A 25,282-nucleotide genomic window follows, 5' to 3' on the forward strand; every position below is an offset into this window, starting at 1 on the left:
ATGTGAAAAAATTGCCCAATGAAATTTGGCTCCCCCTGTGATGTCAGAAGGGGATAATACCACCCCTTAATCTACACTATCCAACCACAACACTGCTATTTAGTGCAGAGATAAACTCATTTGCATTTTAAAAAACACATAAATGACACAAAGTGGCAATTTTAATATGCTATAATAAAATATAGAATATTTTGAGCTAGAATTTCACAAACGTACTCTGGGGACACCAAAGATTTATTTGACATCTTGTGAAATTTAAGTTAATTGCATTTGAATTTTAAAGTTTATGTTTTTTGTAAGTTCATAAGTTAAATGAACAAAGATAGTTAAGTTAATGCAAAATTTAAGTCATGATTGCTTGACCTTTTAAGTACAAACAGCATTAGGGCTTTCATTGCATAAACTAAACAAAATGACCCAGATTCTCAAATGTTTGGACACACTTTGAATGTTTGCAAAATTGCTAATACGGCTGATCTAAAATCCTCTCTCTAGCCAATGACCTCATATGCGTAGGTGTATTATCACATACGGTAAATCATTCTCGAACAATTCCTATGTGATGGTCGACCTTACCAGAAAAATAAAAGTTTTTAAAGATACTGATATCTCAGATGTCAATATTTAGTGGCTTAAATACCAATGTGATGTCTCTATTTAAGTTTTATTTTCTAATTATTTTCAATAGTTAGCCAAGTGTCACATCTATAATGTTGTTTATTCCTTATAAATGCACAAATGAAAATTTAGCTAAAATAAATATTTTTTCGTTTTTTGAAACATCCCTTCCCTTCTGCATTTTAATTCACAGAATTCCTAAGTATGTCTCCAAAAATCTGCAAATGGGGTAAGCAAAAAAATCTTGAAAATTTTTCTTAAACACTAAATTCAAGAAAAATTCAAGAAAAATTTGCTTACCCCATTGGCAGATTTTTTTTGCTTGTTTAATCCACAAATTCACTTAAATTTGATATTTTTTGTCTTAAAACTAGACTTATTTTCTTGGGTTGTGCTTTGCACATCAAGAAAAAGCATCTTAATTTAAGAATTTTTAGATATTTTTACTGAAAACAAGACAAAAATACTAAGAATTTTTTTTCTTGAAAATCATTTTGTGCAGTGCATAACATATATTTTCTATTATAAAAACATATTATATGAAAACATATGAATATGATATTTTTCTGAAATCTATAATCAGGGGTTTATGGAAATATAAATAGATGGTTCAAATTATAGTAATAAATACATTTCTGAGAAATTCTATAAAGAAATTGACTGAAAATGTCACATCCATAACGCTGGAATTGTTCTCTCTAAAATAAATTATATAAAAGTGAAGATTGAGTATGTGTCTGTGTTTCATTAATGCAGTAGGTTGAGAAATAGGCATCAAGTGAGGGAATGTGGTCAGAGGCCCAGTCGGAAGAGAGAGAGAGAGAGAGAGAGAGAGAGAGAGAGAGAGAGAGAGAGAGCTGTAAATACGACACAGATTAAAAGACAGACAGCAACAGGAGTCAGGACACATTTTTGTCAAGACTTCATCTTCCCAACTCTTTCCTTCTCTGGAAAATCAGATTGAGGGCCAGGGAGCGTCTGTAACATCTGAGCTCTGGTTAGATGTGAGATACGCCGTTCTGGAGCATCTGAAAGAGTTTATACCACAGCCTAAATGAGACTCCGCGGGTCCGCGGGGCACCGGAAGGAGACGGGGGAGTTGTGGGGGGAGGCGCAGGGAGGCCACAGAGGGGCTCCGGTGTTGCGGAGGGGGACAGAGAAGGAGAAATCGAAAGAGCAGGGGAGACGGGGAGCGATGGCCACGGGAGAAATCACGACTCTCCCTGCCTCCCCTGAAGATGGGGCCAGCGGAGGGTTTCCTACGGGAAACTTCAAGGACCCGAAACGTCTGTACTGCAAAAACGGCGGGTATTTCCTGAGGATAAACTCCGACGGCAAGGTGGACGGGATCCGTGAGAAAAGTGACCCACACAGTAAGTGCATTTGTTCCTTCATTTTCTGTGGAAAAACAGAGCGGGAGAGAGTATGATTGAATACAAAGACTCTTTATACTTTTTTTCTTAAAAATTAGGTTCTGATGATGTCACATTTCCATGTCAACGTGTGCGTGTGTATGTAACTTTAGTGGCTTCTGACTGTGATCAATCACACTACATTACTACTAACTCTGATATGTACATATGGTATGTACACTGACTTTTGATGAATGAATGACGTCATTATGACACATTTGTTAACCACCATCTCTCATATCCTGTTGATTTGACTGAAATGTCATAGACTGTTTATTGCTCAGAGCATTTGGGCAATACTTTATGTATTTCTAATAACATAACAATAAATGATTCTCTAAATTAAACCTTTTTTACACTCCGATGTCACAGATGAACCTTAATAACATCCCAGGTGAAAAAGAAGTACACTTCCATAATGTACCTATTTGTGTGTACACTAATGTACACTAATTTTGTACTTATGCGAAAAACTCTTCTTTAGTCCTACTTAAGATAATATTAAGAACATCTTAGGCTGGATTTACACTGCAAATCTTAATGCACATTTCCAATTTGTTGCCATACGATTCTTTTTGACAACCTACTTGCACCATCTTTTAAAAGCGCCTTAAACTAAACACTTGGCAAAACAATTCAAGGTAAACATACTGACCAGGAATGGCTTAAACCATAATGGACACAGACAAAATGATTATACAATAAAGCTTTATTTCTGTAACAAGACATAAAAAAACTTCAAAACACTACAAGTGTAGTCGTCGTCCTTCATTGCGCTGCTAAGAAGAGTCATGTGATCGCGGGTGGTGTCAACCTGAGTAGACGTCATTTGCCAGCGTCAAATTTTCAATGACGCACGACACGTCTTGACATGGGAATATCTTATCTGTCCGCATGTATCCGATTCATATCCGATTGGTTTCCAATGAGGGCTGAAACCAATCAGACAATATTGAAATCTATGCGCTTTCTCCTGCTTCCACGTCTGTGGGTCATATCCGATCTGTGCCACTTGAGAGAGAAAAAATTGGAATTGAGTCACTTCAAACAGGCAATGTAAATGCTGCCTAAGTTAAGTGTACTTATTTGGGCTATTTCGATTGAGACACCATGAATATGAACTAAAATGTGCTAAAAATTTACTTTTAGGGAACTACAACCTATCTTTGTATGAAAGATTTGTTCAAGTTTACTACAAGTGGTAACTAAATACATTTTTTAAAACAGAGATAGTATGTTAAAATCACATTTTGTCATATTTACATGTTATGAGCTGGTGCTTAAAGAACTCAAAACCCAACATGCAAATAATCAAACTTTAACTATTTATCGAAATAATCATATATGCTCTGCAGTATAATAACATTTTTGCAGAATTGGGCATGCCTGAATTTAAAAGGCACATACTCACATACTTTCGTAAATTGATAAAATAAGTCTTATAAAACTTTGTGCTTCACAACCTATATATTTTTTTTTAACTTGATGATGCAGTTTTGGACCCGCCGGCAGGTCCACAGAGTTTAAGGGGTTAAGAGTCCTAATAAACAAACCAGGGGTCTCATTTATAAAGCGTGCGTACACACAAAATGGGGCTCAAAATGTGCGTACGCCAGTTCCCACACAAAGGTTGCGATCTATAAAAAAACTGAATGGGAGAATGGGCTTGCAGGGTGATTCATGTACGCACACTTGCATGTGATCTGTGATTTTTATAAAGGGAACATTGCTTTGTTTTATAAGTCTTATTATTTTTTGGGGTATGCCATTTTTGGCATTTGTGCGTACGTAGACTTTTAGTAAGGATCCTATGCACAGTTTTATAAATGAGGCCCCTGAAGTCATAAAAACTACAAAGAGTCACAAAACCAATATCATAAAACCCCTATGTAATAATAAACCCTCCACCATCACCAGAACTTCACCTTTATTGACCCTAATTCTCAATCATTTGTTTAGTTATCTGGAAAATTTGATTGTTATGATACAAATGTGAATTCATGTGGTCAGTTTCTAAATATGTTGTTGATCCAGAAGAATCTATTTGTTTTTGTAAAGACAAAAACAATGCTTTTTGTATATGTAACATGAGCAAGAAAAAAAATCTTTCCTGCCAAAGTTTCAAATATGTTCAGTCTTTTGACAACAAAGAAGTTTTATTGGTAACATACACAGTACAACATGTAATGAAATGCTTGGTATGACTCTCTTCACAGAATGCAATAGACTATATATTAGGAAAATAAGTAACATATTTATACATATACATTATACACCGATGAGCCATTACATTATGACCTCCCCCATCCTAGAGCAATGAGCCGACCTGGCTACCAAACGATGGCACTGGTAAAGTTCATAGATCCGTGTATATATACCACCCAAAAACTGACTTTCGGTCAGTAGAGTGTTTGGTGTCATAATGGGAAAAGCTGACGACGTATCGGATTTTAATAGAGGACAAATTGTGATGGCACCGCACCTTGAAACTTCAATCTCAGAAACAGTGAGTACATATCAAAAGTGGTTCATGGGTGGCTACATGACAAACTGGCATCCAGCTGTGTGTCATCTAAAGCTTATTACACGTCATCACCAACAGTGCATGAAATGAGCCCAAGATCATCATGATTGGGCCATGGATGGTTGAAGGAAAGTGGCCTCATCTGAAGACTTAAGATTCCTGATGCATCACGTTGATGATCGAGCGCAAATACTTCGATTAGTAAGAGGTTATGGCACCTGGATGAACTGTTGGATGGACACAGGCTGGGCGATGCTTTCTTGGGACACTTTAGGCCCTGTTATCACAACTTCACCAGGTATCTGAAAATCGTTGTGGATCAAGGGTCACTAATTCAAAAGTGATGGCCATTGCACCATTGTAACATTGCCAGAATCGTCAAGGAGTTATTCGAAGAACATGATGGTGATTTTCTGTTAAATCCTTTGCCTCCAAATTCACCTGACATGAACCAAATCGAACATTAATTAATAAATAAATTAATAATGGTTCGACTTGGAAAAACAGGTTTGCACTACATTACCACCACCCCCAAATATACGGGAACTGGAGGACCTGCTGTTGACATTATGGTACCAGATACCCCAGGAAACATATTGCCACCTTGCTAAAATGAATGCCTTGTCTCATTTTACAGGCCCTAAAGGATATTAGGCATGTGGTCATAATGTAATGGCTCTGTGTAAATTTGCATTGTGCATGTTTAGCTGCGGAAACAAATCTAAAACAGTGTAATAGTTCCTGTGATCTTCTCTTGTAGTTCGGCTCCAGTTTCAGGCGACGGCTGTAAGCGAGGTCTTGATCAAAGGAATCTGTGCTAACCGTTATCTGGCCATGAGCGCTGAAGGACGACTCTTTGGAACGGTGAGACCTTTTATAATGAACACATCATTGTAAATAATAACACTGTAACACTTTAATGGACTGTTGTCCCACCAGAGAACTAATATTCTACATATCTGTGCTGGTTTCATTTCTCTCCGCACATAACCAAAAGTTTTCGTCTTGCACTAGCCATGTGACGCGTCTGGGTGACCTTACATTTTACGTAATCATGTAAAACGCACACCTGTGGACCATTTTAAACAATAAACTGACACAAAGACATTAATTGGTATCATTCCACATACAACAACTTCGGAAGAGTCCTCTTTCTCCACACTTGTAAACACTGACGCGGTAGTTTCGCAGACATCATACGTGACCTTTCGACGTGATTATGCAATGCGTGGATGCAATGATTATGCAATACATATGGTTACACTGGCGCATCACACGGCTAGTGCAAGATGAGAAGTTGAGGTACTTAAAAAAAAAAAAAAAAGATTATCGTTTTTTTAGATAAGACCCTTATGCCTCAGTTGGGATCGTTTAGAGCCCTTTTAAGCTGCACTGAAACTGAAATTTTAGGGTCCGTTCCTAAAACGCGTGGAAAATGCTAGGCGCATATAGGTTCTTGTCACATGACATGCGGTGCGCTTGCAGCATTCTGAAAAGTTGTGATGTTTTTAACTCGATGCAGTTAAAAACCGAGCGCGTCGCACCGCAAACACGTCGCTTTCATTATAAGCGTGCATACTGCGCGCCTACATTTAAAATAATGAACTTGAGTGCACAAAAGACGATATATGTGAACACCCCCTTAAAACTGCATTGAGACAGTGAACTGTTGAGGCGTGTACATTAAAACGTAGGATCTACAGTTTTTACAAATTAAATTTACTCACTTTAAAGGTGTAGTAGAGGATTTTCTCGAATTTTAGAACACAACCCCCTTCTCCACTTTTTTTAAAATGCAATTGCGCAACACTCCTGATTGACAACTAGGAGGACCAATAGTCTTGATGATCCACCCGGAAAAAGAAAATCCTCCGCAATACCTTTAAAGGCACACCGCAGAACTTTTTGGCCACTAGCGGACGCTAGACATGTATTTTTTACGCCTAGCGCCCCTAGAGGCCACAAGCGCCGCAGCATTGTCGCAAAGGAAAAGAACAGGCCAACCTTAAAACTAAACTAAAAACTAAACCTTTAAAATGCTAAATGATCGACATTTTGAGGCTACAGGGAGAAACGCAGTCATGTTACAACTTTCTGATGAGGAACTTGAGGCAGAAGCCATTTCTCAGTCTGAAGGTTGCAGCCTCCGGATGTCGTATTTCTAAGCTGCATACGTCATCAAGACTGTCTAATTTCAGAATATTAACAATTATAAAGTTGACTATTATACTTAGTTAATCGTAAATGTTTGCAGTATGCTTATGACTTGTGAATGTAATGCTCAGTTTACCTTAATAAACCAGGCTTGATGACGCATGCAGCCTGCCTATTTGACCTCCGGAGGCTGCAGCCTTCCAATTGAGAGTATTTCCTTGCCTTTTTCCAAACACATATTGTTGCATCGTCTCTCTCTCCCTCGCCACCTGGATTTTCCGCAATGGCGCTCGTATTTCCTCTCTTTTGTGTGAAAATTGTCGCTCCAAATCCAAGTATACCGATGTGTTTAGGTCTGCCGCTTTGTAATACGTCACGTGAGTGACAGTGGAACGCAGCAAATGAGAAGAGAGAAGAGAGAAACGCTCGGATCTGATTGGTGAATGAATAGGGATTGGTTTTAGACTGTGTGAGTTTGAGCAAGTTTGACTGCTATAGCATCCTGGATTGTAATGTAAATACAGACAGTAAAAGAAAGGTAAAAACATGAACACGTGAATGCAGCACCTGAATACAGGGAACTATATGCAAGATAATCGGCGTCATTTATAAAGAAGATCGCATTTATGTATGAATCAAGATCGTGAGTTTACATAAAAAATAGCGTTAAAGGGCAATCGAACCCAGGTCACCCGTGTCATAGGTCCGTGACACTAACACGGTGCCACAGAGTCACATAATAGAAGTTGCTCTCTACATTCCTTAAGTAGCCTCCAGCAAAATGCACATTAAAAAAAATTGTGTGGAGGAAGTGACGTATGCCGTAAAGCAGTCAAATTTTGTAGTTTTTTTTTTTTGTGCTATGGTTACTACCAGAAACCCTAAGTTTTAAAGTACGAGTAAAAGCGATACATACCCCGTCAGGCTATGGTAGACATGTCATTCAACCTATTTAAAGTCGATGTACTATCACAAGGGTCTTGAAAATGTATTATGAAGGTTGAAGAATTACATTGTGTTGCTTTAAGTAAAAATTTTTAGGTGACATTTTTTTTTAATTACTGCAATTAGTAACATCTAAAATTTAAGTTTTTTCAACAAAAATTTTACTTTAAGTGTTACCAGTTGAAGTAATTTTCAAGTTAATCCTACTTTCACTTTTTACAGTGTACAGGTTTTGGCACAATGGCTTCGGGGGCTCGACTATACAGTATTTACCAAGATTCTTTACATATGCCTACACATATTTACAAATACCTAAATACTTTACAAAAATAATCAAGCACTCAGAAATATCACAATTTTTAGTTGATTTAGCTCATTTCATTGCTTGTTTTATGTCTTATTTTGAATAATTTTAAGCCATCTTGATGCTCCCCTGTGGGCACCGGCCCCCTGGTTAAGTACACTGGGTTATTGAGTTTTAGGCAGTATTGTGTCACAGGTCTGTTCAGGTCATGGACAGCAGGAAAAAACAATTGCCAAACGTAAATAACACTATCCACACGGTCATGGTTTTACTTTCTTTCTGACAGATAAGGGGAATTACTCCCTAAGATGAGTTGTATGGAAGGAATTTATTAACTTGTAGAAAGACATCTGGCTATCTCTATCTTAACAATGTTAATGGTTTTTCAAAGCAGTTTTACAAAGACTCAAAAAACTCTCCTGGTAAACAAACCAGGCAAATGCAAGACTAAACATCATCATCCACCAGCACAATGTCATGCAGTCATGTTCAGGTTTATATTTATATTGCTGTTTTTGGATGTTATTTACGGACGTAACTATTAAGCAGTTAGTTCATCTTAAAAATTAGTCTTCACTAAAGTTAATTAAGTAAGGTCAGTTTAAAGTTGTGAAAATGCACCAAAGATGAAGTCCTGATAGAGGGCACCTTGTTTCGAGAACCTTTGACGTTGTGAGCGCCATTAGGTGAATTTTTCTTCCGCTCCTGTGGAAACAAACACTCATTGATTTTCAACACAAGCCAGTTTTTCGCAGCTTGCTTATAGCACAGACATGATGATGACTTGAGTTGATTCAACAAAAAAATTTAAGGCAGCAAAGATTTTTTTACAGTGCACTGATTCACCAACAAACACAAACAAACTTATTCATCCTAAATTTGAATTGTTGGATCAGTGCTAATTACTGTAGCCTTAACGTGACTACCAACATCCTCATCCACAACATTTGACCCATCCAAATTATAAAAGCACAAGAAAAAAATGACCTCACTCATTGGACTTAAAACAACAGAAAAACAAAGAAAACTTGATTGTTATTTGGCCCGTACAGCAGAATATCTGACTACAGTGAAAGATTCAGACTGAGTAATCACACTGTGAGAGAAATCTGCTGAAGATCATAGTGTCAGTTTCCTTTTCATCTTAACACAAAGTAGATAGAGAAACACACACAGTATCTAAATAGGGATATTTCATAGACTTTTGTTTTTATACACAGTTAGTTATAAATACTATAGGCCAACTTTTACCCACAATCGAACCCTAACAGAAAACTTTCTTCAGAAAAAAGCTACAAACGCTGTCACTGGAAGAGTACCCTTTAAAAATGTCCTATTGTATAGTTTAGTACCTATTGGTAGAAATATGTACCCTTTAGGTACTAATAGGAACTCTTTAGGTAAAAGGTGTACATTTGACAGCTTTTGTACATTTTCTTCTGAGTGTGTGCATTTTTACAAATCTAAAAATAGTTTAAAATATTTTTTATAGCATTTTCACAAATAAGGATGTCCCAGAAAGAAGGTTTTGTTAACTTTTGAGTACAAATTTGTCCCCAAAATATGGCTAGGTAGACACACACTCTCAGAGAAATAAAGGTGCTACACAACGCCAAAGAAGAACCAATTATGTTTAAATAGTTCCTTAAAGGGGACAGAGAATGAAAAACCATTTTTACCTTGTCTTTGTTGAATAATGGTAGTCTACCCACATTCACAAACATACAAAAAGTGCTAAATATGCTAAACATCTCAGTCTCATAGAAATTCCTCTTTTAGAAATGTCAGCCAGAAAACAGCCCAATCTGAAAAACTGATGCTTATGACATCACAGGCATCTAACTGCCCCTCCACTTTAAAATAATTGGCTACATTTTTTGAGTGGCAGTAAAGTCAGCCAATTAGTAATGATATTGCAAGTTAAGCAGGTAGGGGGAGCCAAATAGGTGCAAAACCACTTGTTTAAAATCCCCCACCCTAATAGAGCTATCTGATTTTAGGATTTTAGGAAGCTTCTAAGGCATTACAGACCCAAACAAAAAAATTTTTGTCTACATGTCACATCACAGAACGAGGATAAATACTCCGTTCAATCATTCTATGTCACCTTTAAAGAACCTTTAACAAAGAACCTTTCTGTTTAACAAAAGGTTATTTGTAGTGAAACAAAGGGTTTCAGATTATATAAAGGTAGCTATAAAATAAATGTTTCTTTAAAGGTGCTGTATAGCTGTATAGTATCGGCCGCCGATATTTATCGGCCGATTTTTGAGGAATTTGAAACCATCTGAATATCGGCAATAGCACGAGAAAGGCCGATACCGATTGTTAATTAATTAACCACATAAAGGCAATGAGTTACATGTCTGTTGTTCAATTAAAATGATTTAATGTTCTGGTGTGCACTATACTTAAGCACAGACAAAAAAACTTTGTTGAGCTGGCTCAAATCTCTTGGAAAATAAAAGAAACAGACTGCACTTTAGTGGGGGAAAAGAAGTATTTTTACCCTGTTTTTAATTGTTGATACATCCCTCTATCATCTGTGTGCGTGCACGTAAGCACTGGAGCGCGCTGCGACGCTTCGATAGCATTTAGCTTAGCCCCATTCATTCGATGGTACCATTTAGAGATAAAGTTAGAAGTGACCAAACACATCAACGTTTTTCCTATTTAAGACGAGTAGTTATACGAGCAAGTTTGATGGTACAAAATAAAACGTAGCGCTTTTCTAAGCGGATTTAAAAGAGGAGCTACATTTTGTGGCGTAGTGGCACTTTTGGGAGTACTTTCGACTCTGCGCAGTAACACCCTCCCTCTCCCATTATGAGAAGGAGAAGGGGAGCGGACTTTTCAGGCGAGTTGAAGTGCTCCCAAAAGCGCTATTACGTCACAAAACATAGTTCCTCTTTTAAATCCGCTTATAATAGCGCTACGTTTTATTTTGTACCACCAAACTTGCTCGTATAACTACTCGTCTTAAATAGGAAAAACGTTGATGTATTTGGTCACTTCTAACTTTATCTCCAAATGGCACCATTGAATGAATGGGGCCAAGCCAAATGCCATCGAAGCGTCGCAGCGCGCTCCAGCGCCCACGTGCACGCACACAGACGACAGAGGGATGCACCAACAATTCTTATTTAAGGTAATAACATATTTTAATATTGAAAATGAGTAGACTATTCCTTTAATGCCATATCGGGAGCCCAAAACACGATTGTTTCCTCCTTCTTATGTAAACCTCGTCCATGCAAAACACAGCTGGAAAACAGACCAATCTCAACATAATACTGACTGTGAAGTTACAGTTGAGACGCCCCAATATTAACTTACAAATTAAATTAAGTACAATGTTGTTACAATGCTAAAACAAAGTTGTAACTGCTGAGTTAGTGCTATATGCTAGTTAATGCTATATGCTAACGTTTAGGCTGAAGTTCTACTATTGACGTTACAGTTACATTTTGCATGTCCATACTGAAAAAAAAACACAAACTTAAACTAATAAGATCTGTTTACACACACACACACACACACACACACACACACACACACACACACACACACACACACACACACACACACACACACACACACACACACACAGAGCTACTGAAATGAGCCAAGCTGAGAAACAGCCAATCAGAGCAATGCTCAAAATTATTATCCATGACCCATTCTAATAAGGTAATAATAGACCATTTCATTCTAACGGCAAATGGTTGTAAATATGCATGTCTATATTTTTTGCACTTAATAAAGTCACATACCTTCTATGTAAAGAACAATTTAACATATGATTCCAGTGCACTCGTTGGCACCTTTAAAGATCCTCAGTTTCCTGGTGTGGAGCTGAAACAATGCATCCATTGATGAGTGAGGTGTTTCAATCACACTTGTTCAACATTCACTAAAAACCCTCACGTGATATATTTTACATTTTGAGGAACAGCAAGGTTTCATCTAGAAAAGAAAAAGTATCAAGACTCCTCCACTTTCGTCCAATCAATTCCCTACGGACAAAATCAGTTCTTGCCCTACATTGTTATGTCCCTGTTTAACTTGGAAATACAGTTGAACAAATGCACGTCAACCTTACAAAGGTCACGTAAAACACATTTTCTAAAGTGGTGAGTTTTGACATTTTCACATTCTTTTCAGAAGACATTTTCCAGACGTCGGTCTGACTTTACCATTTAACCACTTCTGCAAAGGAAAACTGAAAAGATTTCAACAAAATACTAAATTGTTCATACCATACATTTGTACCATATAATCTGAGCTACAATATATGTGGTTAGTAATGAAATCTCTCTCGCTCTTGTTCCTCAGAGAAGACTCACAGATGAATGTTATTTCTTTGAACGCCTGGAGTCGAATAATTACAACACATACAGATCCCGGAAATATCCCGACTGGTACGTGGCTCTAAAGAGAACGGGCCAGTATAAATCAGGTTCGATGACCGGCCCGGGCCAGAAGGCTATTCTGTTCCTCCCTATGTCTGCCAAATGTTGATCAAGAGATGCTCTCCACCTCATCATGTTCAACACGAGGGTCAACGGCCCATTGACGCACGCACTCCACAAACCCAACACAAACCGAATGAGATCATTGGAAACACAACAGAGAAGATTCAAGTTCATTGCTGTTTACAGTGCACTGCTTTAAACACTATGAGAACTCTTTTTTTATTTAGCGTTTATATGAGGAATCCTTCCAAAACATGAACTGAATGTTATTATTATTACCCTGGATATATTAAGACGGATTCGTCAATAACAACATTTCCCAACAAACTCCACCAATATGATCCGATTTTCCAAAACAGGTTATTCCCAAAGCTGAAGGTGGGCAGTACGGTTGCTTTAAATAATACACTGAGCTGTTATTGCTGTTTTTAGACAGAAGACCAGCACTGAGAGATACTGGACTGGATTTCCTGAAAGTGTTTTTGCTGAAATCTGTAACTGTATTTCTTATTCTGTGGAGGAAGTTTCCAGATCTTACAGGAATGTTCAAAATGTGAGTTAATTTAATGCTGCTTCACAGAGATTTTATTCTTTACGCTCAATGTACTTTTAAGTTCATCTATATTGTGTATTTTATAGAAACGAAGGGATCTTCTGCTGCAATAATGAAGGGATGCGTAGTACATCATGAATGTTTTTCAAAAACTTTATTCTTTGTCGTGTAGGCTACGTTTTTGTCAGAAAACAGATGCTTTTGTCCAAAGTGACGTAAGGTACAATCAAGCTATACATTTTATCATTATATGTGCAATTCTGGGGTACTGAACCCATGACCTTGGCGTTGCTAGCGCCATGCTTTACCAGCTGTATTAATCTATCACTGTTTTAATTGTAAAAAAATATGCTAAAATGGTGAACATCATAGATATGTATAAAAGCTAGATGTGTTGCGGCGGAGTCTCTAACGTATCACCTGGCGGCCATCTTACCACAGGCAGCTCCCTCACTCGTAGCATTGAGTTTTAATGGTGCAGGTACTTTTAAATGACCATAACTTGCTCAATTTTCTACTAATTTTCAAACGGTTTGGTTTCTTACAAACGTTATTAACGTGGCTATAATTATGTGTTTTAACATGTTTCATTATTTTTTTTTGTATAAGTATGCATCTTTGACGTTTATAACAAACCAAACCATTTGAAAATCGGTAGAAAATTAAGCAAGTTATGGTCACGCAACATTAAAACTCAATGCTACGGGTGAGCGAGCTGCCCGTGGTAAAGATGGTGCCAAATGCGGACGTTCCACTCAATTGGCCAGCGGCGCGGGCAAGACATCTAGCCTTTATACATATCTATGGTTAACATCATGACAATACATCAAGACATGCAGGTCATATGATCGCTGTATTCAGTCCACCACCACGTTGATTCCAAACCGAGGCAATGAGGAATGGACGTCGAAAGCGTGCGCTTTAAACCTATTTTTTTGCCTCAGGATGCTGGTCAACTCAGAAAACTTAGATTGTTAACGGTCCCGTTCTTTCTGTGTTTTTGAAGCTTTGATTGTGTTTACAGTGCACAGTGTAACATGCGTTCACGTTTCACATGTAAAAAAGCTGTATTTTTCACACAATTTACTTATCTGTATACCGTTGATTTCACTGTCCTAAAAACAGGCTGTTGTCTTCCTTGTTCTATGAAGTCCCTCCTTCAGAAATACATAACAAGTTCTGATTGTGTAGTTTGTTTAGTGTGTTGTGATTCGACAGCAGCTTAGCTTAGCAGAGCTGTTTGAGCTTAGCTGGCGACTGACGTATTCCTGTGGGCGGAGTTTAGTCAAGTTTTATTGACGTCATTCAACGACGTCGGGAAAAAAAGGGCTGTAGTCCAAACCGTCCGTTCGCTGTAGGCTTTGAATGGTGATAAAAGATGTATATGTAGATAAATAAATATATATGTATATATAGATAAAAATATCGCCTGGCAGTGAACTTTGAACTCATTTTACAGGTATTATTTACGCTATTATAGCAACATTACACACTAACTAAAGTTTGTATAGATGAGTTTGTCCCATGTATTTTCTCCATTATGTTTTTTTAAGACATGAACATTGACTTAATAATGCGTGATAAGCAATTTTCATGATAGTTGGTTGTGCAAGTATTGTTTGAGGTAAAACCCCATATGAACCCCCAAAGTTGTGTACAAATGTTATTTAGTTAGAAATGAATCCTGCTTCTGTTTATTTTGTTCAATGTGCCTAAAAAAACTTACCAGAGAGTAAAGGTTTTTAACGTATTCATGCTTTGCGCTTTTGTAATTTGTACGAATTGGAGATAGTACATAGGCGGTGTTTAAATTATTTCGAGAAATATGGGGGTCCCCTAGCTAAGCCCCCCCCGGCCAAGAGAGTTTACATTTATTTCAGATAGAAATCTTTTGGATTAGTTAATTGCAAAATTGGGGCAAATAATGGACAGTATCGCAAAGCACAAGAATTTTGAATATATGTAGTATTTTAATTAATAAAAACCAGGGGACCCTAATTTAAATTTTTGTGCTTTATAGGGGGTCCCACAATGCTTAAAAGATTCATTCAACTTACTCATTTTTTTGGGGTGGGTGGTTGCAGTCAATGTATTTAAGCTACATTTAAACAAAAGTTTTTGTTTTGTTTTTTCTAATTTTTTTGTTTAAATGTAGCTTAAATGGATTGACTGCGACCACTTACCTTAGAAAATTTAGTAAACTGAATGAATCATTTTTTCAGTGAGGTCCGGGACCACCCCAGGCCCCCCTTAATTCGAACACTGGTTATAGGAGTATATTAGTCTTTTAAAGAAAAGTAAGCATGCTTACATTAGAAATTTGTGATTAGCCAGCAGGATAATAAGTCCCTTCTCATTTTAACAATCCATGATTTCTGATGTTCTTTGTCCTGTGCACTGAAAAAAATGATCCATTGAATTTGATCAATTTTTTTGGGGTGGGTGGTTGCAATCAATTTATTTAAGCTACATTTAAACAAAAGTTTTATATTTAATTTTACTAATCTTTTTGTTTAAATGTAGCTTGAATGGGTTGATTGCAACCACTTGCCTTGAAAGAATTGATTAAATTCAATGAATCATTTTTTTTCCATGTGGAAATTTGCAAAAATTATGTATTTTCTGTGTTTTGTTGGCTGAATGACCAGCATCCTGATACAGGACAGTGGGTTTGGAGTGCACGCTCTGGACGTCCATCCCTTACATCCTCATTTTGGAATCAACATGGTGGCAGACTGAATAAGGTGTATAGGTGACATACCACATCTTAAAAAAGTTCCTCTATGGACCTAAAGTTCGGCAGACAAAGCTCTTCTTATCAAGAACCGCTTCTTGATCTCATTTCTTTTGAGGTCAGTGTATCGCTTTCTGAGTTAGTCAAAGATCAGAGGTTAGAAAAATCTCTTACTTAAGAACTCCAGGGTCATAAGTAAAAATTTACATACAGTTTTTGTACAATATATAACAATGAAGCTTATGTTTAAGTGTCATTAAGATTTGTCGACAGCGTAAAATTTTCACAACAATTTACAATTAGCTTACAATTTTATTAGAATCGGAACAAAATCAACTCAACACTACTTCCAAATAAAACTCAAGACCATGAAAATAAAAAGAAAATCAGATATCCGCATTAAAATATGATTCATTTTCTTCAAGAAAAAATATAATTTATTTAATACTTTTGAGTTTAAAGTGAAATATGAGCAAAACATTTCAGGACAGTTTTTGCGAAGCTGACAAAGTCTCTCGCTGTATACCGTCTCTCTAGATCTCTGGCAGCCGTCTGTAGTAGAGCTGATAAAACATACCCGAATATACAGCGGGCAGCTCCTCCATAGTCAAGTCAATATTGTGAAAGCCTTTTTCCAACCCGTACAGCAGAAGTTTGGCTATTCGACTCGTAATCGGTGTCGTCTCGCTAGTCTTTGCTAATTCAGCCAAATCCAACCATTCACATCGCAGACATTCCTGAGTGCAGAAGTTAATGTCGTACGAAAGCGGGCGAAGTCTGCAGATAAGATACATGTCGGACATCCTGAACGCTCCGGGGTGGTTGTGCTGCTGACGAATACTGAGAAGAGATCGGAATTCTGATCGGACCCCTGTTTCTTCAAAAACCTCACGGACAGCCGTGTCACCTAAAATAAAAATTTAGTTAAAACAGGCGGAAAAAGGAAACTTTATCAAGTGGTTAAAGGTTTAATGTGCAATTACTTTGTTACATAAAATTATATTTTCAGCACAAGCCAGCAGTAATTATAAGCAAGGTGTCACCACAAACATGATTATAAATTCATATCACAAGTTATGCAATAAGTATAACTGTAATAGACAGTGATCTTTAGATGACTGTATCATGTTTTACATGTGTGGCATTCATATAAATGGAGAAAACCGCATAACAGCATATAAACTTTAATACACAGCATCATGAGTTAACCTGGATTACAAAATCAGTCATACATAAATATTTACTTAATATCCCAATGATTTTTGCCATAAAAAATCGATAATTTTGACCCATACAATGTATTGTTGGCTATTGCTACTAATAAACCCGTGCGACTCGTGACTGGTTTTGTGGTCCAGGATCACATTCGTCTATATAAAGCTTTTGAAAGCTTTAATGCCAATACAGAGAGAAGGGAAACCTGGTTCTGAATTTTTTTAACAACCCCATTATATTTGTTTAATTGAAAATCTTGAGGTTTTCAAATCTTGGATGATGGTTTTACAAAACTTTTTTACAGAAATAAAAACAGAAATGTAAAATCTGAATTTTACCAATGTTTTCTCCAAGATCCGACAGACCACCAGGAAACTTCCAAGCATTTTTTGTCTGGAAAAAGACAGAAACATGTTTAAAGCACATTTTACTTCCACATTTCTTTGAAATATCTTTTTATTGAAATGGTCTTTTTGTTTCACTCCTACAGAAATATTATTATCTCTGTCAATATAGCACTAATCTATTTTTATGAACTTTTTTAAAGTCGTAGATTAAAGATTTGCATTCAATTTTCATTCATTTGTTACGATTAACACAAGCATTTCCAAATAAACTTGGTAGCATGCTTATTAATACCTTTGAAAGATATTAGACGAGTTATAAAAATGGGGAAAGTTTAAATTTTAGGGAGAATATTTATTCAGATCAAATTTATTCTACCCCAAAAGAAAATGGAAAATGTTCGCCAAGTTTTAAGATCTTTTTAATAGCATCTAAAAAGGAGCATCGTTTTTATTAAATAAATCATCCGATACTGGTGAAGATACACATATATTTAAAAATGTTTGTTGGTTTTTTAAAGAGGTAAAAGAGATGAAGTTTTTTCAATTGATATATACTTTATATACTGATTTATAACAAAGTAGAAAATGCTGCTAGTAATAAATAAACTTTCTTGAGTAGTTTTATTTTTTACAATTGAAAATATTTAACAGAGCAAACGTATTTTAAAATCACAGTACAACATAATGTGCAGAATATTTTCAACATCTGTAAATGTCATAACTTTATATTTGTCACTTCTATACTATCAATAAAGAGCTATTCATATTTTTTATGGTCTAGTTTGTGTGGTGGGCATAAATGAAATCAAAGTCTTTAAATACATCCGATTATGGCAATAAGAATATGGAGATTGTGAATAACAAGAGAGTATGGCTAAAACAAAATCACAATGTTTGCAGAGCTACACACAAATAAGTGAACAAGACAAAACATTCGACAAAAATGACATCTTAAAGCTACGATCTGTAACTTTTTTGTTTTTTGGTATGGTCTCCATACCTAACCCTGATTCCCAATAACAGGGCTCCAGACTAACTTTTTTCACTAGGAGCACAGTGGCCCCCAACTGAAAATTTTAGGGGCGCAACCAGAAAATTTAGGGGCACATATTGTAAATCAACATGCTAACCAAATATTCACATTTCTACTAAGTAATACACTGTATTACTAATAAATACTTTGATGATAGATGCAGAAAGTACAATGAGCTGTTTTAAAGTCAGTGTCACATCACAAAAAAAAAGGTCAGTGGCACACTCTCAAATTTTGGTGGCAGTCTGGAGCCCTGTATAACGATGATTTATAGTTTTAAAAATTAAAGGGGACATTTCACAATACTTTTTTAAGATGTAAAATAAATATTTGGTGTCCCCAGACGTTTGAGCTCAAAATACCACATAGATAATTTATTTATGTTAAAATTGACACCTTGTAGGTGTGAGCAAAACTGTGCCATTTTTGGGGGTGTCCTTAAAAATCAAATGAGCTGGTCTCTGCACTAAATGGGAGTGCCGTAGTTGGATAGTGCAGATTAAGGGGCGGTATTATTACAAAATGATCCCCTTTTGACATCACAAGGGGAGCCTAATTTCAAAAATATATTTTTTCACATGCTTGCAGAGAATGGTTCACCAAAACTAAGTTACTGGGTTGTTCTTTCTCACATTTTCTAGGTTGATAGAAGCACTGGGGACCCAATTATAGCACTTAAACATGGAAATAGTCAGATTTAAGATATGTTTATAACCAAACAGATCTGGGGCACTATTGACTTCCATAGTATTCTTTTTTCTGTGGAAGTCAATGGTGCCCCTGATCTACTTTGTATCTTCCTTTGTGTTCAGCAGAACAAAGAAATTAATACTGGTTTGTAACAACCCGAGGGTGGGTAAATGATGACAGAATTCATTTTTGGGTGAACTATCCTTTTAACAGAGTCCTGATTCACCCGAAAATTATTTTAATAACTTCTTACATTCAAAGATAAATTACTTCTTGAGTTTGCAAGAAATGAGCTGGAGCCTGACACTGATACTCACAGACTGAGCACACTAGGTTTAAAAGGAAATAACATAAATCAGGCTGTGTGTCGCAATATTAAAAAAAGTCCAGAAGACAAATGGATAAAAATTTTTTTTATCTATATGTGTCCTGCACAGAGCAAAAAGAAACTTTGAGAAAAGAGAGACAAGCTCAGGTTTATTCATTCCTACGTCTGTGTTAGTTTATATTACTACATGTTTAGAAAATCTATATTATATACAATGGGCAACCAAGACTTTGATATTTTGCTAAACATTTTTGATAGATTCAACTCTTTAACAGTGGGAGAGTTCAGTGAGTATTTGTATGTCCAGATCACTGTAATGAGTTTCAGTAAATGTTTATTTACATGAGTGAGTTTAAATGTTTCGGAAGCCCGGGATCTTTCAGAGGAGGTTTAACTTTACATGACGTGTTTATCTAAGTTTGATATTGACCTGAAACTAAAATATAAAATAAGAAGGACAACTTTATATTTTATACACAGAAGAGACAGAGATATGATGCTGTACCTTATTTTTGTCTTGAACCACGAGAACTTTACCATCTGATTCATCCACAACAGCACCTAAAGAAAACACAAAACATTTAAAAATTAAATGCTTAAAAGGAGTAAAGATGAGGACAAATCTTTTGGGAATTCTGCAGTGCATTAGCAGAGTGATTTATGAGCCACCCCGGATCTTAACTTTCTTCTGGGCATGCGGTCATCTTGCTATAACACACAAACACATGAGACACATGGGCTGTTTAACAGCGCTGATGCCCTCCAGGCGGATTATAATGTTCACCTTATTTAACCCCGATTAGAACCCGATACAGAATTGGTTCAGTATGCAATCGTCTAAGTACTACAGTGTGAAAAGAGACACACAGTGTTATAATTTACATTTAGGCATTTATCCAAAGCGACTGGTTTGTGAACTGTTATTGTGCCATACAGCTAATAACCGTTAAGCGTAAATACAAACACAGAGAGGAAGTTGGTTTGGAAATCAGGATGAATTATTCATTGCTAAAATATTCCAAGTGCATGATTCCAGAAAACCCTGGCGGCATTCAGATGAAATCAAACACACGCACACACACACAATGAGTGCCAGATCATTGAGCTTGTCTGCTCGTTCTAGACATGTTTGAACATGCCTGTTTAACAGTCTCAAGTGCGACATCTGCTGGACAAAACCAACTTGGAACACACACACACACACACACACACACACACACACACACACACACACACACACACACACACACACACACACACACACACACATACACACACAACCAAACCCCTAAACCTCACAGAAAACGTTCAGCTATTTTACATTATTCTGTTTGATTGATAAGCTTGTTTGCCTATTAGGACCAAAAAATTTCCCTGCAAGTTCCAAATTGCTGGTATAACTATTGTTGTGGGGACATCACAAAATTTCTTGTCGAGGTGACAGGATGTCCAGCGAGCCATATCAGCATAGAGTTTAGTTTTTTGCAAAACCTTTTACAGTGCTTGCCTTGTATTATATTAGGGGCGATTATTTTGCCAGCGCAAATACGTAATGGGGCGTACACAACGAACGCAAAGTTAATGCACAGACGCGAATAGACGCGGATTTGCGCGTGGCGATGAGAATGACGTGAATTGGGCGGCGCGATTGCTGTGAAAACATGTGCTATTCACCTCAAACGCGTCTTTCTGCAAGTTGAAAATATTCAACTCAAGCGAAAAATTTGCATGACACAAAGTTAAATCCTGCGAGTAATCTAAATTGAGGAACATTATGCTTCGCGTTTGGTGTGTATGCAGCATTATGTTGAATGTAGCGTTGGAAAAGGAAAGTGCCGCAGTTGCGTTTTAGATGCAAAATGTGAACCGCCAATTACCGTATTTTCCGGACTATAAGTTGCTCCGGAGTATAAGTCGCATCAGTCAAAAATGGCTGAATAGGTATCCATACATGTTAAAGTAACATAAACAGTTATTTACACGATACACAATAGCATTCAGAACATACCTGGGTGGCTGAATAGGCTAAATTAACACGACAGGCCAAATCAAGTTCAAAAAGATTTCCAAGTCATTCCGCATTACTGAATCCATTGAATTACATAAATACAGGAGCAGCATAGAGCGGACTCTTGCGGCTGTAGACGGTAATGGTTTCTCTTGGTTTTGATGTACAAGTCGCACCTGAATATAAGTTCCAATACCCGCCAAACTATGAAAAGAGTGCGACTTAAAGTCCGGAAAATACGGTAGTCTTTTATTGTGTGTGCTTCTTTGTGTTTCCCATAATGTTCATTTGGGAACACACATAAAGTCTGAGACGCATTGTGTAGACTTTATTGGACCGTATATTTTAACAATGTTACTTGGTCTCAATTATTATTATAAGTCATTTTAAAGTCACAATGAAATGGAAGTAGCATTTATCTTGTTTTCCCTGTTGTGACCTAAATCCAAGTGAAACAGTCCATTCAGAAATGACTGGACTGTTGTAAGTTGGGTCATGTTGCTATTTGCTAATCACTGCAATCTTTTCCAGGGCCTTGCCCACCCGCCTCTATTCGTGACTGGAATTAAAGAGAGATCGCTTTAAGGAGGGGTGGAAATGAGTGTTTCTGATTAAAGATTATGAGGGCACATGAATAAAAAAATAATGAAGTACACAAATAAATAAAATATATATATTTTATTTTAAAAAATAAAAAATAAAATTTAATTTTTGTTATTCCAATTTCATAGTGACTTTAAAGGCTTTCGCTCACTTATGTCTATTTTAATACAAAAAAAACAGATTACTTGATCATCATCAATTACCAAAATAATTATTAGTGACAGCCCTAGATTAGTGAGATTAGTGTGATTTCAGTTGAATACAAGACTATTTTCCATTCACATATTTTATCATTGAGGATTTCTTAAAAAGTGTAAAAATCTCACGTTCCAGTGAATCCAATATTGCGTCTCGTGTCGTGGGGTAACCCCTATTTATCAGTACAGTAATTGTCCAACCAAATTTATTTACATAGCGCTTTATTATAATATTGTTTTAAATAAGCATTACAAGAAAATTGAGAAGAAAATTTTAAATTATTAAATATATAGTATATAGAATAGAATATATGGTATTATTCAAAATTGTACCATCCTCATTAATACATTTTAATCTAATAAAAATATACTTTAATTCTGGTTTCTGTTTGTTTAATGGTCTGTCTAGTGGCTAAAATGAACTTTGGAATAACTAGCATGTCAAAACTACCATATGTTGTTTTTTATAAAGACAAGGGGAGACGGCAATCATGGGTAAGCGCTAGGTGAAGAGAGGTTTGGGAGCCAGTAGTTAACATTGTATACATTATAGTACACATTTTACACAGTAACCTAACCTTTGCTCAGTGACCTTTTTTATATGCTTTAGCTATGAACTAAAGTAATCTACTTCTTGTTTATTTTGCTTGTTATCAGAAACAAACTACTCTAAAAGGACTTTGTTGTTAATGATTCTCAGTGGAGTTTACCGGAAGTTACGTGTATTACACGATAGCTGTTTGTTTATGTTGTTACTGCTGAAACCGTCTATATATTTCTATCACAAGTTTGGCATCATTCTTTATTCTTAGACATTTCAATAACCTATATGAACCTAAACAGTCTGGCCTCTGGATATCAGATGTATTAATCTGCTTGCTTAGTTACTGACTTCCAGTATTTACTTGCCACTCATGTCAGATGATGATCATCCATCAACATGCCAACACATGTCATGTTTATGTGACATAAAAATTTTGCAACAATGGATAATTTCAGATTTCTCAAAACTGAAATGTAGGTAGTTGGTTCTACATTAGACATTTGCATTCATATTCATGGGTTTTTATGTATTACACAAACTCTCTGTGTTACCTGCAACTCCTACTTGATGTGTGGCAAACGCCGGCAGTCTGTCTTCGCCCTCTCCAACCCACAGGCTGAGAACGGCCACATCTCTCCTGGCGTGATGGAAGGTGAAGCCATGACACGCAGCTGCTGCGGCCAATCGGCTGAGAGTGATTGGAACATGGAGCCACACAGCGACCCTGCCCTCAGACTGCCAATGACAGAGAGACTCTAAAACACACAAACACACACATTCATGAAATAATCTTATGCATGAATAAACATTCCTAAAGTTTACCTGGTGTCCAAAAATACAACACACATGATACAACAGACTTTTTAAGATCATCAGAAACCTTTGAGTCAATGACCCTGAATGGTACATTGTTACAACACTACACTTACAAAACACTGTCATGGTGTTACCATGTTTCTTTGGACATGATGCTTCTGTTGGTATTTATTATAAAAATTGTATTTTAGGGTACCATGGGCTCCCATGATATCTTAATATGGTAATCACTTAGTAACATGGTAAGTGATGTCTGTACCCTGATACTACCACAGTAACTGCAGTAGGTATAACACAAACCACGTAACACACAGTGTCTCACACGTCATACTTTCACGAGCTCTTTTTGTAGTTTATTTCAGTGTCATGATTATTTTCATACAACGTTACCCCATAGCAGATCTTTAAACTCGTCCTCGCTTATTTTCGGCGGAAAGTCGCGCACCGTCACCCCGCCGAATCGATCCACATCCCCGGACAGCAGAGTTACCCGGCGCCGCTCCTCACAGCCGGAGACGAACCGAACCGAATTAACAGAGATAAACCTGCGCTTGACAAACGCAGAAACGAGTCTTCGGCAGAACACAGCAGACATGATAATGATAAAACCATAGACTGTAAAAAAAAAATAGTATAAAACACACGAACGACACCAAAACAACGAGCAGCAGTCGGGTTCACACCGTATTTACTGTATTATCTGCTCCCTAATAAAAGTACCTCACTTTGTATATCATTGTGCTCTTTACAAAGATTCACTGCGCCGGACAGCGTACATAATGATCACAGGTATTAACATCATCGCAGTTTGATTTATATCATGGTACTTGTTTTAATGTTATTTTACTTGAATCTATCGTTGGGTACAGTGTATTGTGTGTTTTACGGTACCTAGTGGGAGGAGCTGAACTTTCACACCCGGAATTCTTGTTCACGTGGATGAATGTGTGTGTGTTTAACACACATGTAATAGCCGATCAAACGTTATGTCATCAAAGAAAAACAAAGCAAAGAAAAGAGTAAGCGAAGGAGAAGGAGATAAGTCATCTTTAACGGGCGATGAAGCGGATCTGTGTGCAGCGAGTGGCGGCTTCATGGTCTCCGAGTTCATAGAGAAAGGTAACGGTAGGACCGTTTACATATGTTCTCACTCAACGTTTAAACAAAGCAAAACTTTACTGAAATCATACTTACTTGACTAGTATTTCACCTGCCACCAAACAGAAGCACGAGAACTGAATTTACCTGAGGGGGTAACCATAGTGACAGATGCGCTCGAGCGCATGCGTCCTGATCCAGAATCGAGTACTTATTATGTATGTTGGTCTGTCTGGCACATATTTCATTTTATATAGTTAGTTATATTTATATTCAATCCTTTCCATTAAAGGCAGTCTTCTGTATGTGCTAGTAGGCTGGGATAATGTTTGATTTATTGTTAATGTAATTTTTTTTATATACAATTCAATGACTGTGTTTAGTATAATATAACTGTATTGCCCTTGGTTCTCGGTTGACTGTAATGCTTTCAGAACAGATTGAATGCAGATGTGTGTGTATGTTTGCAGCTGAAGATAAAAGCCCACAGCGATGTCGTTCGTATCTGGCACAGATGAGTGTGAACACTATGAAGAGTCTGAATATCTGCATCGGACAACCGGTTCTGATCACCAGCAGCACAGGTGGACAAGAGGTGTGTGTTAAAAACTTCAATGAAACTAATCAGCTTGCTTCAGAATGTATTTGTGTTTATGAAGGCAATACTTTTATTACTGTCTGTGT

The 25,282-nt window shown here is 36.9% G+C and overlaps 3 protein-coding genes across 6 annotated transcripts in view; 2 read left to right on the forward strand and 1 right to left on the reverse strand.

Annotated features, from left to right (window-relative positions):
- The first annotated feature begins 1,465 nt into the window (after window positions 1-1,465).
- On the forward strand, window positions 1,466-18,052 carry fgf2 (fibroblast growth factor 2). Of its 2 annotated transcripts, XR_008637156.2 has the most exons (4): window positions 1,466-1,991; window positions 5,315-5,418; window positions 12,293-12,985; window positions 13,072-18,052. XR_008637156.2 is itself a non-coding variant. In XM_055177295.2 (3 exons), the coding sequence occupies exons 1-3, from the start codon at window positions 1,673-1,675 to the stop codon at window positions 12,476-12,478; spliced, it is 609 nt and encodes a 202-aa protein (XP_055033270.1). In that variant the 5' UTR covers window positions 1,466-1,672; the 3' UTR covers window positions 12,479-18,052. The 2 variants fall into 2 exon arrangements, 1 of the variants encoding a protein (XP_055033270.1); XM_055177295.2 differs by having other exon boundaries at window positions 12,293-18,052.
- nudt6 (nudix (nucleoside diphosphate linked moiety X)-type motif 6) lies at window positions 16,147-24,202 on the reverse strand. The gene is made up of 5 exons (XM_055177294.2): window positions 23,891-24,202; window positions 23,236-23,439; window positions 19,838-19,893; window positions 17,273-17,327; window positions 16,147-16,626 (listed from the first exon to the last, which is right to left on the reverse strand). The coding sequence occupies exons 1-5, from the start codon at window positions 24,093-24,095 to the stop codon at window positions 16,253-16,255; spliced, it is 894 nt and encodes a 297-aa protein (XP_055033269.2). The 5' UTR covers window positions 24,096-24,202; the 3' UTR covers window positions 16,147-16,252.
- A 186-nt stretch (window positions 24,203-24,388) lies between these two features.
- The window catches only part of afg2a (AFG2 AAA ATPase homolog A), a 64,295-nt gene continuing 63,401 nt past the window's right edge, over window positions 24,389-25,282 (forward strand). Inside the window, exons 1-3 of one of the 3 annotated variants that reach the window (XM_055177293.2) lie at window positions 24,522-24,619; window positions 24,725-24,816; window positions 25,069-25,193. In XM_055177293.2, the coding sequence (XP_055033268.2) occupies window positions 25,113-25,193 (81 nt within the window). In that variant the 5' untranslated portion in view covers window positions 24,522-24,619; window positions 24,725-24,816; window positions 25,069-25,112. Of the gene's footprint in view, window positions 24,626-24,724; window positions 24,817-25,068; window positions 25,194-25,282 lie in introns of all 3 variants that reach the window. The other 2 variants (XM_055177291.2, XM_055177292.2) reach the window with 2 other exon arrangements.

Source organism: Misgurnus anguillicaudatus, chromosome 16 (genome assembly GCF_027580225.2).
Source record: "Misgurnus anguillicaudatus chromosome 16, ASM2758022v2, whole genome shotgun sequence".
Classification (NCBI taxonomy): Eukaryota; Metazoa; Chordata; class Actinopteri; order Cypriniformes; family Cobitidae; genus Misgurnus; species Misgurnus anguillicaudatus.

Excerpts from the sequence above, each read along its gene's own strand:
- fgf2 (XM_055177295.2), top strand. The coding sequence starts at position 1,673 with ATGAGACTCCGCGGGTCCGCGGGGCACCGGAAGGAGACGGGGGAGTTG. Across the intron at positions 1,992-5,314 it reads TGAGAAAAGTGACCCACACA|TTCGGCTCCAGTTTCAGGCG; the intron begins GTAAGTGCATTT and ends CTTCTCTTGTAG. Across the intron at positions 5,419-12,292 it reads AAGGACGACTCTTTGGAACG|AGAAGACTCACAGATGAATG; the intron begins GTGAGACCTTTT and ends CTTGTTCCTCAG.
- nudt6 (XM_055177294.2), bottom strand. The coding sequence starts at position 24,095 with ATGTCTGCTGTGTTCTGCCGAAGACTCGTTTCTGCGTTTGTCAAGCGC. Across the intron at positions 17,328-19,837 it reads TGGTTCAAGACAAAAATAAG|ACAAAAAATGCTTGGAAGTT; the intron begins GTACAGCATCAT and ends GTCTTTTTCCAG. Across the intron at positions 16,627-17,272 it reads GGATCTTGGAGAAAACATTG|GTGACACGGCTGTCCGTGAG; the intron begins GTAAAATTCAGA and ends TTTTTATTTTAG.